This window comes from Leucopleurus acutus (genome assembly GCF_964270905.1).
Source record: "Leucopleurus acutus genome assembly, chromosome: 7".
NCBI lineage: Eukaryota > Metazoa > Chordata > Mammalia > Artiodactyla > Delphinidae > Leucopleurus > Leucopleurus acutus.
The window spans coordinates 80292214-80307306 of record NC_139150.1 but is presented as its reverse complement, the minus strand read 5'-3'; the positions used below and the strand labels follow the sequence as shown (position 1 = coordinate 80307306).

At 44.7% G+C, this 15093-nt stretch overlaps 1 protein-coding gene across 2 annotated transcripts in view; it reads right to left on the bottom strand.

The window, feature by feature from the left end:
- Positions 1-8780, bottom strand: part of NFX1 (nuclear transcription factor, X-box binding 1) — an 80037-nt gene extending 71257 nt beyond the window's left edge. For both annotated transcript variants that reach the window (XM_082842555.1, XM_082842556.1), the window contains exons 1-2: positions 8702-8780; positions 4139-5137 (exon numbers count right to left, since the gene is read on the bottom strand). In XM_082842555.1, the coding sequence (XP_082698681.1) occupies positions 4139-5137; positions 8702-8726 (1024 nt within the window). In that variant the 5' untranslated portion in view covers positions 8727-8780. The remainder of the gene's footprint in view (positions 1-4138; positions 5138-8701) is intronic.
- Between the last annotated feature and the right edge of the window lie 6313 nt (positions 8781-15093).

The following is a 15093-nucleotide window of genomic DNA, read 5'->3' as shown; positions in this document are numbered from 1 at the left end:
ACATCCTAGTTCAGTTTACTCTTTCTCCGTTTCCTTTACTGGATGCTCATTTTCCAGCCAAGCCTAGGTAGGCTCCAACCTCACTCTTTTTTTTTTTTTTTTGTGGTACGCAGGCCTCTCACTGCTGTGGCCTCTCCCGTTGCGGAGCACAGGCTCCGGACGCGCAGGCTCAGCGGCCATGGCTCACAGGCCCAGCCGCTCCGCGGCACGCGGGATCCTCCCAGACCGGGGCACGAACCCGTGTCCCCCGCATCGGCAGGCAGACTCCCAACCACTGCGCCACCAGGGAAGCCTCTTTTTTTGTCTAACTACACTCACACCTTAGGTGACCTCCTCTAGTCCATTAAACACCATCTCTACACTGACAATGCCCGAATTTAAATCTCCAGTCCAGATCTCTTCTGTGAATTTTATATCCAACTCTCTATTTAACATATCCATATGGCAGTCTAGTAGACAACTCAAATCTAATAAATTTAACCAAATTCTTTATCTTTCCTGAACAAGGAGGAGACAAAGCAAAACATACGCAAAAACACGTTTTCCAACAAGGAAAGGCTAAGAAATTGTCATAGACTGGAGGAGAATAAGGACACATGCTGATTAAATGCAATGTGATATCCTGGATTGCACCCTGGAGCAGGAAAAGGGTATTAGTGGGAAAACTGGTGAAATCCAACTAAAGTCCGGGGGAATTCCCTGGCGGTCCAGTGGTTAGGACTCTGTGCTTTCACTGCCAAGGGCACAAGTTCAATCCCTGGTCAAAAAACTAAGCTCCCACAAGCCTCGCTGGAAGCCTCGCGGCGTAGCCAAAAAAAAAGTCTGAAGTTTAGTCAATACCATGGTACCAGTGTTAATTTCTTAGTTTTGACAAAGATGTTAACATTACAGGGAGCTGGGTGAAGAGTGTATGGGAATTCTCTGTTCTATCTTTGCAAACTTTCTATAAATCTAAAATTATTCCTAAGTGAAAAGTTTAAAACACGAACACTGCTTTCCCCTCCCATGCGCTACCACTGCACTGTGCAGCAATTCTCGCCTTCCACATTGCTCAGGCACAACACCCTGGCTGCGTCCTGGACTCCTCTCATGCTCCCGCATCCAACATCCAGTCTATCTGTAAATTCTGTCAGCTTTACCTCCCAAATACACCCAGAGTCTAACCAATTCTTACCTCTTCCACCACTGATACCTTCATCCAAGTCTCCATCAAGTACCTGAATTACCACAACAGCCTCCTAACTCATTCCCTTGCTTCCTTAGGGCCCATTCCTCACACAGCTGACTGAGTGATCATTTTAGAATGCTTGTAAGATCATGCCATCCCGTCTCCAAAAACCTCCCAGCTACTTCTCACCTTCCTACTCAGAACCAAATCTAAGAGCCTCATATGACCCAGTCCCTGTGATTTCTCTGACCTCCCCTACTGCCCACCTCTTCATTGCTCACAATGCCCCCCTCCCACCCCAATCTACACTTGCTTCTCTCTCTGCCTGAAATGCCCTTCTCCAGAGAGCCACGTGGTGCACTTCTGCACTTCCTTCTGGTCTATGTTCAAATGTCTCCGTATCAAAGAGACCAACCTATGTAAACTGGCGCCCCTGTTACTCTGTCCTCTTAACCTGCTTTATGGGACCTCCCTGGTGGCACAGTGGTTAAGAATCCGCCTGCCAATGCAGGGGACACAGGTCCGAGCCCTGGTCCGGGAAGATCCCACAGGCCGTGGAGCAACTAAGCCCCCGTGCACCACAACTACTGAGCCTGCGCTCTAGAGCTCACGAGCCACAACTACTGAGCCCGTGTGCCACAACTACTGAAGCCCACGCGCCTAGAGTCCGCTCTCCACAAGAGAAGCCACTGCAATGAGAAGCCCGCACACTGCAACGAAGAGTAGCCACAACTAGAGAAAGTCCACACGCAGCAATGAAGACCCAATGCAGCCAAAAATAAATTTTTTAAAAACCCTGCTTAAAAACACAAACAAAAAAAACCCAACCCTGCTTTATATTTTAGCTCTTATCACCTGACATATTAAATATTTAAGTGCTTTCTACCTGTCTTCCCTACCAGAATGTAAATCTCGTTAGTGCTGTATTCCCAGTACCTAGAACAGTGCTTGGCACACAGCATCTACTCAATAAATATGAATAAAGAGGTCTCAAGAAAATGCTGGGATGTGAATCCAGAGAGATTTGTTAGGCAGAACTCTAAGGTGGCCTCCAAGATTCCCAGCTCCTGGTGTGCATGCCCTGGATAATCTCCCCTCAAGTATGGGTAGACCTGATCTAATCAAGTGAGCCCTTTTAAAAGAGTCTAGTGATCAGAGACAGAAGTCAGAGAGATGTAAAGAATCTGTAGCAAATTCTTTCCTGTAGGCTCTGAAGAAGCAAACTACCATGCTGTGAAGGGGGCCATGTGGTAAGGAATTGCGGGTGGCCCCTCGGAGCTGAGAGTGATCCCCAGCCAGCAAGAAAATGGGGACCTCGATCCTACACCCATTAGGAGCTAAATCCTATCAACAACCAGTGAGCATCAAGAAGGACCCCACACATCAGATAAGACTGCATCCCTGGCCAAATTTCAGTCCTGTGAGACCCTGAGTAGAAAGCTCTGCTAACCCGTACCCAGACTCCTGACCCACAGAAACCATGACATGGTAAAGTTGTGTTATCTTAAGCCACTACATTTGTGGTAATTTGTTATGAAGCAATAGGAAACTATCAACCAGCCTTGAAGATTCAAGAACAACTCTGGTATAACATTGCCTTTGTTCACACACAAGTCGAGATCCCAAGAAGGACTGCCTGGTGAAGCAAATGAGAACTAGAACTATAGGCCTGTGTAAAAACAGGCCCGGGCAGGTGGTGGCTCCCTGTGTTAGGCTGTATGTCACATTAAACTGGAGGGAGACCAGAATGGTGAAGGTCCATGAGAAAAAGCTGGTGGAATGAAGCTATTTAGCCTGGATAAAATATATACTCAGGGTAAAATGAGAAGTGTCTTCAAATACTGCAAAGAGCTGATGTGTAATGAGTGGGAAGGAAGCTGTGAGGAGAGAGACTAGCTGCTGTGTAGTTCCAGAGGACAGAATTTGAACTAGGAGATAGGAAATATTTACAGGAAAGAAGTTTTCAGTTTAATGTAAGAAAGAACTTTCTAACAGAGCTGAGTACCTACTGTGTTCTAAGAGCTGTGCTAGGCAATAGAGATATAAAACTGAAAGGAAAAATATGGTCTCTGCTTTCAAGGACCATATAAACTAGTGGAGGGCACTGACACATAAACAAATGATGGTTTCCAGTGGTAAGTGCTATAAAGAAGCATATATATGTAAGGGAAGGACATATCACAGGGCTGGAAAAGATTAATGCTATCTGTGGAGGTGACAAAAGGTTTTCTGGACATGTGACTAAACTATAGCTTTTGAAATATGAGTAAGAATTCACCAGTGAGCTGAGTAGTAGACAGTGTAGACAGAAGGAGCCACATATGCAACAGCATGGAAAGATGACAGTATAGAGTCCAGGGAGTAAAATGTGGTGGGGACTGAGGCAGCAGAAGATGAGGCTGTTGGGTAAGGCAGAAGGCAGAATCTGTAGGTGACGAGAAAAAGTGAACAGAATTAAGCAGGGGAGTGACGCAGGTCAATACGTGTTTTAGAAAGATCACTTTCTGATGCTGACGTAAGAGGTGAACTCAAAGAGAAAAACTGGAGATGGCAAGATTAGTTAGGAACTGTTGCAGATAAGCAGACAAGAGGTGATGCAGGCTGGAACCAGGAGAGGCAGTGGAGATGTTACCACCCCCTACTTGTGCTTTCAGAATTCAAAACAAATCTTGTAACCAAACATCTATACCACCCATACCTGCACTTTTTAAATTCCTTATTTGTTAAGAAAAACGTTCCTTACCTGTATTTGCTTATGATATATAAAAACTAAGTAAGTGGTTACCTATTGGGGAGGGGGGCAGGTGGTGGCAGGACCCAAGGAGATGATGAACAAGGAGAAAGAGACTTTAACTATGTACCTTTTTATATTTTCTGGTTTCTAAATTGTATGAATGTATTACCTATTCAGAAATTTAAAAAAAAAAAAAGAGAGAGAGAAAACATTTCCACCCATTCAGATAGGTTTACCTGTATGTGTTTCCACATTCTTTAGCATGTGGTTCTGTTTGCCTCGGGGGAAAGATGCTACCTGAGGATCCTGCCTCCTTACAGCACATTTCTCTGGGTCAACCCTTCTGGAAGACTTGCTGGCAACTGCCAAGTTCCCATTGTCACAGGCAGATTTTGCTGGTCTTTCATTGAGATTTTCCTTTGGAACAGAGGCCATGTTGCTTCTGGATCCTGCGTTTGTTTGCCGTTGGCCCTCCTGTTTTGGTGGATTCCTGCCTGGTCGTGGCCTGGCCCCCTCCACTTCCCAGGGAGGCCTCTTCTGTGGGTATCTTCTCTGCTCGCTGCGCCTGGCCCCATACCCATCCGCTACTCCTTTTCTAGAGGATGCATCTGAAGAATCAGGGTGGATAACCCCCACAGGTTTGGTGTTTTCAGGTCCCGCCTCCTCAGGTTTGGGAGTCATTCTGTGACCCCACTCACTTTTGAGTTTCCCCTTGACTTTTGGTCCTCTACCATAGCTGTATACAAATTGGGTTGCCTTTTTGGGTTTTGCTCCCCTGGGATCTGCACCGACAATTTCCTTCTCATTCTCAGAAGGGCTGTGCTCTCTGAGGTTTGTCCCACTCTCTGACTTGGCCACACTTTCTAAGCCAGCTGCATCTGAGGTCTGGTCAGTGAGACCCTGTGTTCTCTTGACTCTGATATGCTGCTTTTCACTCCTCAATTTCTGCCAAGGTTGATTTGGAAGGCCATGGTTCTTGAGTGATTTATTAGTAGCAGAGGATTGGAAAGAAGTCTGTTGACTCTTAGGTTTGCTTCCTGAAAGATAACTGTGATGAACAGCAGAGATGTCATCATAAGGGACTTGCCTGGAAAGGTGACAGGGAGGTGGTGAACTATAATTTCTTCTACCAATTTTATTAGAATCTAGTCTCCTTTGACCCCCACAGTTTAGACCAGAATTTTTTCTCTCCTGAGGAATGAACTCAGCAGCGTCCGTATTCAATTTAAAAGTACCTAGGACATAAGAAACAGACATGCAGGTAAAGAAATTAATTGGTCACTCATGAAGCCTGAAGACTGTAAGCCATATCTAAAAGTTACTTTCCTAGGGACTTTGTATAAAACAGTCTCTATACGAGGTCTATGTTTCCTGTGAAGGTGGTAGGTTCAAGGTGCTTGTGGAAGACTGATCATCTCATAACCAGCAGCCTCACCAACAGCTACTGCTGAATTGCTAAGGAAAACTGCTCACCTGGGCTACCGGGTATTATTTATAAACGTGTTTATCTTTATCGACAAATGTGAGGTCAGCAAACAGTTCGGGGTGAGACATCAATCAGCAGGTTCAATGTGGTATTTCAAAACTCCAAGATAGCATTAAGTAAACAGGCTTTGGAGTCAGCCAAAATCAGTTTAAAGTCTGGCCCTCCAACTTATAGTATGAGCTTAGGGATACCACCTGATTGCTTTTAGCCTTAGTTTCCTCATACATGACAAAAGCTGATAATACTATTCCAAAGGGTCATTGTGGAATTTAAGTAAGACTTCACACAGACAGTACTTAGCAGGATCAGTACATCTCATCTCTTCTCCCCAGGAATATATTTTAGGTTTTCCATACATAATCTCTGTAATATAGTCCAGAATTCCAGAGTCTCAAAAATTAAGCACATGCCCCTTCAACCTACTCATTTTTACCCCTTAACATGCTTCTTTATAGTCAACTCAGTCTCTGAAGTCCAAAGATGAAATGATTTGCCTAAGGATACAAAACCAGTTAGTAGCAAAGTCAGAACTATGTGTAGCATACAGAATATTCTATGAATCAACAGGGCCTGGAATTTGCATTTAAATCCCTGCCCATCACTTGTGTCTTTATGCGAGTTACTTAATCTCAATAATGGAATAGTAAAGAGTTGCTACTTCAAAGAGTTGCTATGAAGATTAAAGCAAGGTTAGTAACATGTATAAAGTGGTTAAAATAGTGCTTTATTATTGCCGTTAGGACTACAAACTATCTGAAACACAGACTTGACCACAAATGGGTGCAGTGCACAGCCTATGGGGTTTCAGGTTTAATAATAAGCCCTAACATTTATTAGGTACTTAACATGTGTCAGGCACTATTCTAAGCACTTTGCATATGTTAACTCATTTAATCTTTACATTCCTGATGAGAAAGTTGAGACACTGTAGAGAGTAAGTAACCTGCCCAAGGCCACAGGGGTATTCCAAAGCAGATTCAGGATTCCACCCCAAGCTATGTGACCCTAGAGATCACACTCTTATACTACGCTCCAATGTGAGAGGTTGGGTGGCCCATACTACAGAAACATATACTTAAGAACTGAGCGAGATCCTAAAGGTCACAGGGTAACCTCTCTCTCAATCCAGGATTTGTCCTGAAAGCTTTCAATGGGCAGAATTCTGGGGGTGGGGTGGAGGGCTTTACAAAACGGCAAGAGGATTAGACAAATTCAGAAGGTGGCAGAGAAGCTGTTCCAGAAATATAAGAGATAACTTAGAGGGGTGAATGGGTAGATTAGACCAAGTGGGTATTGTGTAGTTTTCTTCTGCTTGAAGAAGCAAGGCTGTAAAAGGGGCAGAAAAACATCAGTAAAGTTGTCCAGAATAGCCTGGTAAAGGATGGGAAGAGGGTGTTTTCATGTTAAGCAGCAAAGAGTTGATGCAACTTGAGAATCTAGACGGGCAGCACCTATTCATATAAAGTATGTGTTCCACCAGACATGAGGCAGTGGGCAAAGTCCTCTGAAAGATCCTTAAGAGACATAAGGAAGGGGGAAAGGGCACAGGAAACTGAACACAAAGATCTGAGACACCTTTATTTTTTCACTATTTTGAGCAGCTGTAAGTTACTCAACAAATAGGATGTCTCATCCCCAAGGCTTGGCTATAGTGCAAGTGGTACCCAAAATAAGATCAAGATAAAATAAGATAAGATCCAAGATAATACCATGGTAGGTGACCAACGGGTGGGTGGAGCAGAGTAAGGGAAAATCCAACTGTAGATTATAGAGTCCAGAGACAAAGTTGGCACTGGAGAGTCTGCCCATGGGCAGGAAGATACCCCTTGGACTGGGCTGGTGTTCCAGGACAACAGCAGGTAAGAGAATTAAACCTTGAGTGGGGATGGAGGTGTGGGTTAGAGATGATGCTGAAATAAGAACATGGAATAGGAACTAAGGTAAAAACAAACTAAGGCACAGGAGACAGACTGGGGAGGTCTTTGGACTAGGAGACTTTGCCTTAGTAGGTGGGGCAGAGGTTGTAACCTGGGGCACAACACCATAGCCCCAAACTATGACTCACAACTAGCCCCACTCAATTCTGCTTCAAACACTGAATGGTGTAGAAATGGGTCAGAAGTAAGCCTAACGATAGGAAGACCAACAGATCCAATTTAGAGGATTTGGGGAAAAAATGGGTGGGAGAAGAACAAAACACCAGCCTAACAAGGTCCCTACACTCCAAGATGAATTGATACCTAAATCAGGACTAGGGTACACCAATGCAGTGTGTTATCCAACTTTTCTGACCAAGACCCACAGTAGTAAATACATTTTACCTGCCACCAAGTACACAAATACATATATACTCTTCTCGGTGCCCCAACAGCTGGTAGGTAGCAGAACGAAGACTCAAATTCATGACTGTTCACAAACCTCATGCTGCACACTGCTGCCCTGTTTTTCAGAAAGAGTGGGTCATGAAATCAAATCATGCAGTGGGTTGGGACAAGTATTTTTTCAAACGAAATATGTAGTAGAGTGCATCGCATATAGGAAGGAAAACCACTGCTTCTTGAAATTTTTGGTTCGCTTTTATATTTATGTCTGTGTGCACTGAGATCACCATGTAAAATATTCCTTTCCGGTCACTGTCCAAAGAGTTGGGAAAACAAAGATCTAAGGTACCCCGAAGGAAGTGGAAATGGATGTTTTATTAACAGCCAAATGAGGCTGTCTCTGCACACAAAGGCAACTCCGGGAGGAGAAGTAAGCTAACAATTGTGTAACAGGTACAGCAGCGGCGGGAACCTTCACTGTAATTGACTTATTTACTCCCAATTCACAGATGAGGAAAACGAGACTTCACACTGAGAGTTCGTGGCAGGCTGACACTGGAAACCACGGGTGCTCGGCTCGCGCACGCGCCGCTGCCCCAGGACGCACGAATACATCTTAAGCGCAGCGAGCAAACCCGCCGTACGTCGAGAGCCCAACACCGTCACTGGCGGTGACCCGGCCGACGCCCGCCTGTCGGATATCGCTGCCCTAGGAAGGCCGGGCTGAGCCCTGGAGAGGGCGGGACACCCACATCGACTCAGCAGGACAAACCCATTCTCCTTAGAAACCAGATGCCGGGCTTCACTACGCAGTCAAGGATGGTTAAGATCTCGGTTCGCACGACGCCCGTGGCTTGGCCCTTCCGAGCCACTATCTCCAACCCTAGTACGCGCCACTCTCGCGATACGAATGGCCGGTGCCCTAGGACTCGTCACTGACTCAATTTCCGCTCCCCGCGAGGGGCCCAGTCCCGCGCGGGCCAGGACAGTACCTGAGACAGGAGGCGCCTCCGCCATCCCGTGCCGCAACACCTAAAGCGAGCCCTGCAGCCCAGCGAGCGCTGTCACCCGGTCACGTGCCTTGGACTTCCGGCGCCGCGACAATATTCGCTTCTGCGCGCCCGGTAGACGGCCACGGAGTTTGCGCGGCCCGAGTCAACTGTGCGGTGCGTCCGTGACGTCAGGCAGGCGCGCCAGGCTCCGGGCTGAAGGAGGTTGCTAGTGGCTGTAGGTGGCTAGGATACCAGGAGGATAGGCGGGCCCGGACTTGCGTAATCAATAGTTGTTTTCCTTTTGAGAGTCCCTGTGCGCTCCTGTTTCACCCTCCCACCCAACCAGCTTCACCTGGTTTCTGGAGTCACCTCAGACAGCACCTCCTTACTAGAGTAGTTCAGGCTTAGGATTAAAACAAAAACTAAGTAGTCAAAAGGCGGTCTGGGAAAAAATACCTGCAAAACAAACGATCAAAGGCTAACATATTATAAATCAGTTTAGAAAACGAACACCCATTTATTAGAAATGATAAAGGACTTGAACGAGCAGATGGACACAACGTGAGGGGGGAAAAGTTTGGAGGCACTGATAATTTTTTTTTTTTTTTGCAGTATGCGGGCCTCTCACTGTTGTGGCCTCTCCCATTGCGGAGCACAGGCTCCGGACGCGCAGGCCCAGCGGCCAGGGCTCACGGGCCCAGCCACTCCGCGGCATGTGGGATCCTCCTGGACTGGGGCACGAACCCGTGTCCCCTGCATCGGCAGGCGGCCTCTCAACCACTGCGCCACCAGGGAAGCCCGGCACTGATAATTTTTAAAGTGCAAAATGTTTTGAGCGAATATGTGGCGTTCTTTTGTTTGTGTGTTTTGTTGTTGCATTACTAACTAGAACACAACGTTTAAGTGTGAAGCACCTGCATTTGTAAAGTAATTCACTGGTCCAGGCTTCCCCCAAAACACAAAATAGAGTCATTCATTCACATACATTCTAATGCCTATTTTTGTCTTAGGCATTGCTCTAAGTGCTGGAGGTTAATGGTGAAAAAGACAAACATGGTCTCTGCCCTCAATGAAGTGCATTGTCTAGTAGGGGAGGTTAAAACTAAGTAATTTATATTTACAAGCTAATAATTTGCGTTATGAAAGAAATAAGTAGGGTAGCAGTGATAGAGACTTACTAGGATCTGCTCTAGAAAAGGTGGCCAGCTTTCTTTGAGTAAAAGGACAGATGAGAAGGGTAAGCTATGTGAAGATTCAGAGGGAATAGCATGTGCAAAAGCTATGGAGGAAGGAAAGCGCTTGAAGTGTTCAAGTCATTGAAATATTTGCTGGACAGCAGTAAGCAAGGAGAGTGGCACAGTATGAAACTGGAGAGGTAGGTAAGGAGATCACGTGGATCACTTGCAGGCCATGCTAATGGATTTTATTCGAAGAGCAACAGGAAGTTAAAAGGTTCTAAGCAAAGAAATGGTATTGTTACCTAACTGAACACGGGTCTGCTCACTCCATGCGAAGCATAGCCAATCTACTGACACCAGGTTTTGGTGAAGAAAAGTACAGTGCTTATTGCAGGGCACCAAGCAAAAGAGTGAGAAACAAGCCTCAGATCCACTCCAAATTGGTTTTTAAGTTACGGTTTTTTTCGTTTTGTTTTGTTTTTTAAAGAGGAAGATAAAAGAGGCTGGGATTGATGATCATCTGGTGACATTTCTTAATCATAGTTTCGGGAGTCAGGATGTCTCTGGTTTACAAGTCTGTGGGCTGTGGTCCATGGCTTGGGAGCTCATCTTGTCCTGAGTTTGTAAGTTAATGATCCCTATAATAGTGATTTTAGTACATTAACAATGTTACTGACAACAGCAATTTTCGTCATCTGATTCTGGTTGATTAATGTTCAGTTAGAACAGGATGGAGGTCAGAAGGAACACAAGAAAGGGAATAAAGTCTTGGATAGAGAGATTAATCATAAACTCAGTAAGGGAACTCGGTTTTAGGGGCACTCAGTTTCAGTGTCTGAATTACCCTTAAAGATTTCTCATGCTCCCGGGTGAAGAGTGAATTGTGGGGGAGCAAGAATATAAGTGGGCAGAAAAGTTGCATTTTTGTATTATGTTAATACTGAAGATGGTGGCCTTGGACTAGAGTGACAGCAAATGTGATGGAGAGGAGAGGGCCGATCTAAGGTATATTTGAGATATAACCATTATCCAGCTTCCAAATGTTTTTTAAACCAAAAGGTGTGATGCAATAATCTCATTGTTCTGTTAATTTGAGTTTCTCTGATTACTGAGTCTGAACACTTCTTAGTGCCCTTTTGAGTTTCTCTTTTTAGATTGCTCATTCACATCCTCTGCCCATTTTTCTGTTGGGGTTGCTCAATTTTTCTTGCTGATGGTTTCTTGTATATTGTAGATATACGACTTGTATATCTTGTCAGTTTTAGACATTTCAGCTGTCTTCTATGATGTCCATTAGTTTTATCCTTCATTGATAAAAGGATTAAACATAAATCCTTAATTTTGACAGATAAGTTCATCAAACAAAAAACCTTATCATCCCCTTTAGAAATTACCAGTTGTATCAGTCTGAGTCTAGTCAGGAGAGAGGAACCACATAGTAATTTGAACAGGGAAGGTTTTATTTACTGAAAGACATTAACTATAACAAGGGATTAGAGTAATAAGGGACTGACTAGTAAAGAAGTAAAAGAGAACTCTCAAAGAATACAGGATTAGCAATGTAAGGAACAGCCACTTCCTCTAGGGCTGAGATAAAGTGTCCAGTGAAGATCACTCCAGAGCTGAGGTGCAGACTTTGTTAGAGGGGATGCGCCTATGGCTCACTAGATAGGGAAGCTGCTATGGTGCTGCACTGGTGGAAGTTGCCAGAAATCTACCTTATATGGTGCTGGGGAAAGCCATTCTTGGTGACGAGTCTCACAAGAGGCCGTCTACTACAAACCACTTTTCAGGGGGAGGTGCCAGGAGAAATTTCTGGCTGCTGGCCATCATACACTGAAGAAACCAGGTGCTGAAGCACAGGAACCAGACGCTGGAGAAGCTGCCTACAGCACAGAACCCTGCCCAACCCAAGCACTAGAAACAGGAAAGGAAACCCGTTCCTCCTGCAGTATCTCTCTGTTGCCCTCTACTGACAAAGCTTAATACCTGCCAGCTGGTAAAGGATAAGTATTTAAAGGTCCCAAATCCATTTCACAGAGCAGGCAAAAAGGATAAATTTGGAACTGAAAGTCAATAATCCATAACTGGCATACTAGGGAACCCACTCATTATTTCCAAAGCTTGTCAATAAATGGAAGTAAGCAAGCATTTATCCTGCCTTTCCTATACAAACAGTGCTTCACCCAACATACCAAAAGTTATGACAAACAACAAAAGCAGTGCTCAGGTGGGAATTTATAGCTATATATACTTACATTAAAAAAGAAATCCAGGGGCTTCCCTGGTGGCGCAGTAGTTGAGAATCTGCCTGCTAACGCAGGGGACACGGGTTTGAGCCCTGGTCTGGGAGGATCCCACATGCCGCGGAGCAACTAGGCCCGTGAGCCACAACTACTGAGCCTGCGCATCTGGAGCCTGTGCTCCGCAACAAGAGAGACTGTGATAGTGAGAGGCCCGCGCACCACGATGAAGAGTAACCCCCGCATGCCACAACTAGAGAAAGCCCTCGCACAGAAACGAAGACCCAACACAGCAAAAATAAATAAATTAATAAACTCCTACCCCCAACATTTAAAAAAAAAAGAAATCCAAACAATGGAATATTATTCAGACCTAAATAGAAATGAGCTATCAAGCCATGAAAAACACATGGAGGAAACTTAAATGCAAATACTAAGTGAAAGAAGCCAATGTGAAAAAGCTACATACTGTATGTTCCCAACTATTGTATATAACATTCTGGAAAAGGCAAAACTATGGAGACAGTAAAAAAAAAAAAAAATCGTGGTTTCCAGGGATTAGAGGGAAGGAAGGGATGAATAGGCAGAGCACAGAGGATGTTTAGGGAAGTGAAACAACTCTGTATGATACAATACTATAATAGTGGGTTCACTGTCAAAACCAATAGAATGTACAACACCAAAAGTAAACTCTAATGTAAACCATGGACTTGGGTGATGACGAGTCAATGCAGGTTCATGAATGGTAACGAATGTCCCACTCTGGAGCAGGACGTCTCTAGTGGGGGAGGCTGTACATGTGTGGGGACAGGGTGTGTATGGGAACTCTGTACGTCCTGCTCAATGCTGTTGTGAACCTAAACTGCTCTAAAAATATTTGTTTTGGTTTTAATTTTTTGGCTGCTCCGCTCGGCCTGCTGGATTTTGGTTCCCTGACCAGGGATCGAACCCACACCCCCTGAAGTGGAAGCGTGGAGTCTTAACCACTGGACCGCCAGAAAAGTCCCCTTAAAAAGATTTATTAATAAAGAAGATAGATCTCAAATCAGTAGCCTAACCTTCTACCTTAAGGAACTAGAAAAAGAAGAGCAAACTAAACCAAAACAAGGAGAAGGAAAGAAATAATAAAAGTCAGAGCAGGAATTAATGAAATAAAAAATAGAAAAACAATAGGAAAAAATCAACAAAAACGAAGTTGATCCATTCACCAAAAACATCAAAGTTGATCAGCTTTTAGCTAGACTGACCAAGAAAAACAAAAAAAGAGAAAAATTCAAATCACTAAAATTAGAAATGAAAGAGGGGACATTACTCCCAACCTTATAGAAATAAAAAAGATCATAGGTAATACTATGAACAAAAGTATATGCTAGCAAATCAGATCACCTAGATGAAATGGAAAAATTCCTAGAAATACACAAACTATCAAAACGGACTCGGAATTCCCTGGCGGTCCAGTGGTTAGGACTCTGTGCTTCCACTGTAGGAGGCCCAGGTTCGATCCCTGTTCGGCGAACTAAGATCCCACAAACCGTGTTGCGTGGCCAAAATAAATAAATAAATAAATAAATAAAACGGACTCAAGAAGAAATAGAAAATCTGAATAGACCTATAACAAGTAGAGATTGAATTAGTAATTAAAAAAAAAAAAAAAAGCTTCCCACAAAGCCAGGCCCAGATGGCTTCACTGGTGAATTCTACCAAATGTTCAAAAAATTGACACCAATCCTTCGAAATTCTTCCAAAAAACAGAGGAGAAAGTAATACTTCCCAACTCATTCTCTGGATGAAAACTCTGCCTTAGGGCAATCATTGCCTATCTCTTCATTGCAGAAATTTATGGCAACAGTCAGACTGCTTGTCCATGAAAACAGGTTCGTACTGATCAGGCACCCTCGGACAGTGGTTCTTAACGTTAGCTACACATAAGAACTACCTGGGGAGGGCCTCCCTGGTGGCGCAGTGGTTGAGAGGCCGCCTGCCGATGCAGGGGACATGGGTTCATGCCCCAGTCCGGGAAGATCCCACATGCCGCGGAGCGGCTGGGCCCGTGAGCCATGGCTGCTGAGCCTGCGCGTCCGGAGCCTGTGCTCCGCGATGGGAGAGGCCACAACAGTGAGAGGCCCGCGTACCGCAAAAAAAAAACAAACCCCTAACTCAAAGACCAAGCTGGAGTGGATCTGAGACTTGTCTCTCACTCCCTTGCTTGGCACCCTGCAATAAACCCTGACTTGGCTGCACACACCCGCTGTCAGTTTGCCTCTCTGTGCCATGGGCACACGAGCCCATTGATCGGTTACTGCTCCAGGGAGGGTAAACTGTATGAGCAGAGGCAGGGAATGACTGTATGGCAGATGCAGGAGAACTAGAACAGGACTCTTACTAGCAAGTGACAGGAACCCAATTCCAACTAGTTTAAGCAGAAAAGGGGGTTTGTTGGCAGAATTCTCAGTTCACAGAACTAAAGGAGGAGTTACAGAGACTTGGAGCACTCTGAGAATCTCAAAGATCAGAAGTCAGGGCTCAGTGCCATGAGGATTCTTTCATTCTGCCTCTTGGCTGCTCACTCGACTCAATATCTCAAACTTCTCAGACTGATAAAGAGTAAAAAAAAAAAAAAAAAAAAAAAAAGGGAAAGCATTTCCCCTTAGAAAATTTGAGGGATGAACTTCAATAGGCACAAATCTGGTTACAAGCCCACTCCCATAGTGGAAAAGTAAAGGTAGGGCTACTCTAATTGGTATTTTTCCAATAATCACACATTTGGAATTGGGGAGGCAGTTCTCTAAATGAAAGAGAATGCTGTTCTGAAAAGACTAAGCAATAAACCATTACAGAGAGGCAGGGGCCAATAGGCAGCTTTTTAAGCCCTGCTGGAGATGTCAGGGAACCAGGACTTTATGCAAGAAGGGAAAACAGGTCATTTCTTTGCAAAGGCTATGGGAAGGATGTCCAAGCCAAAGAGAGTTGA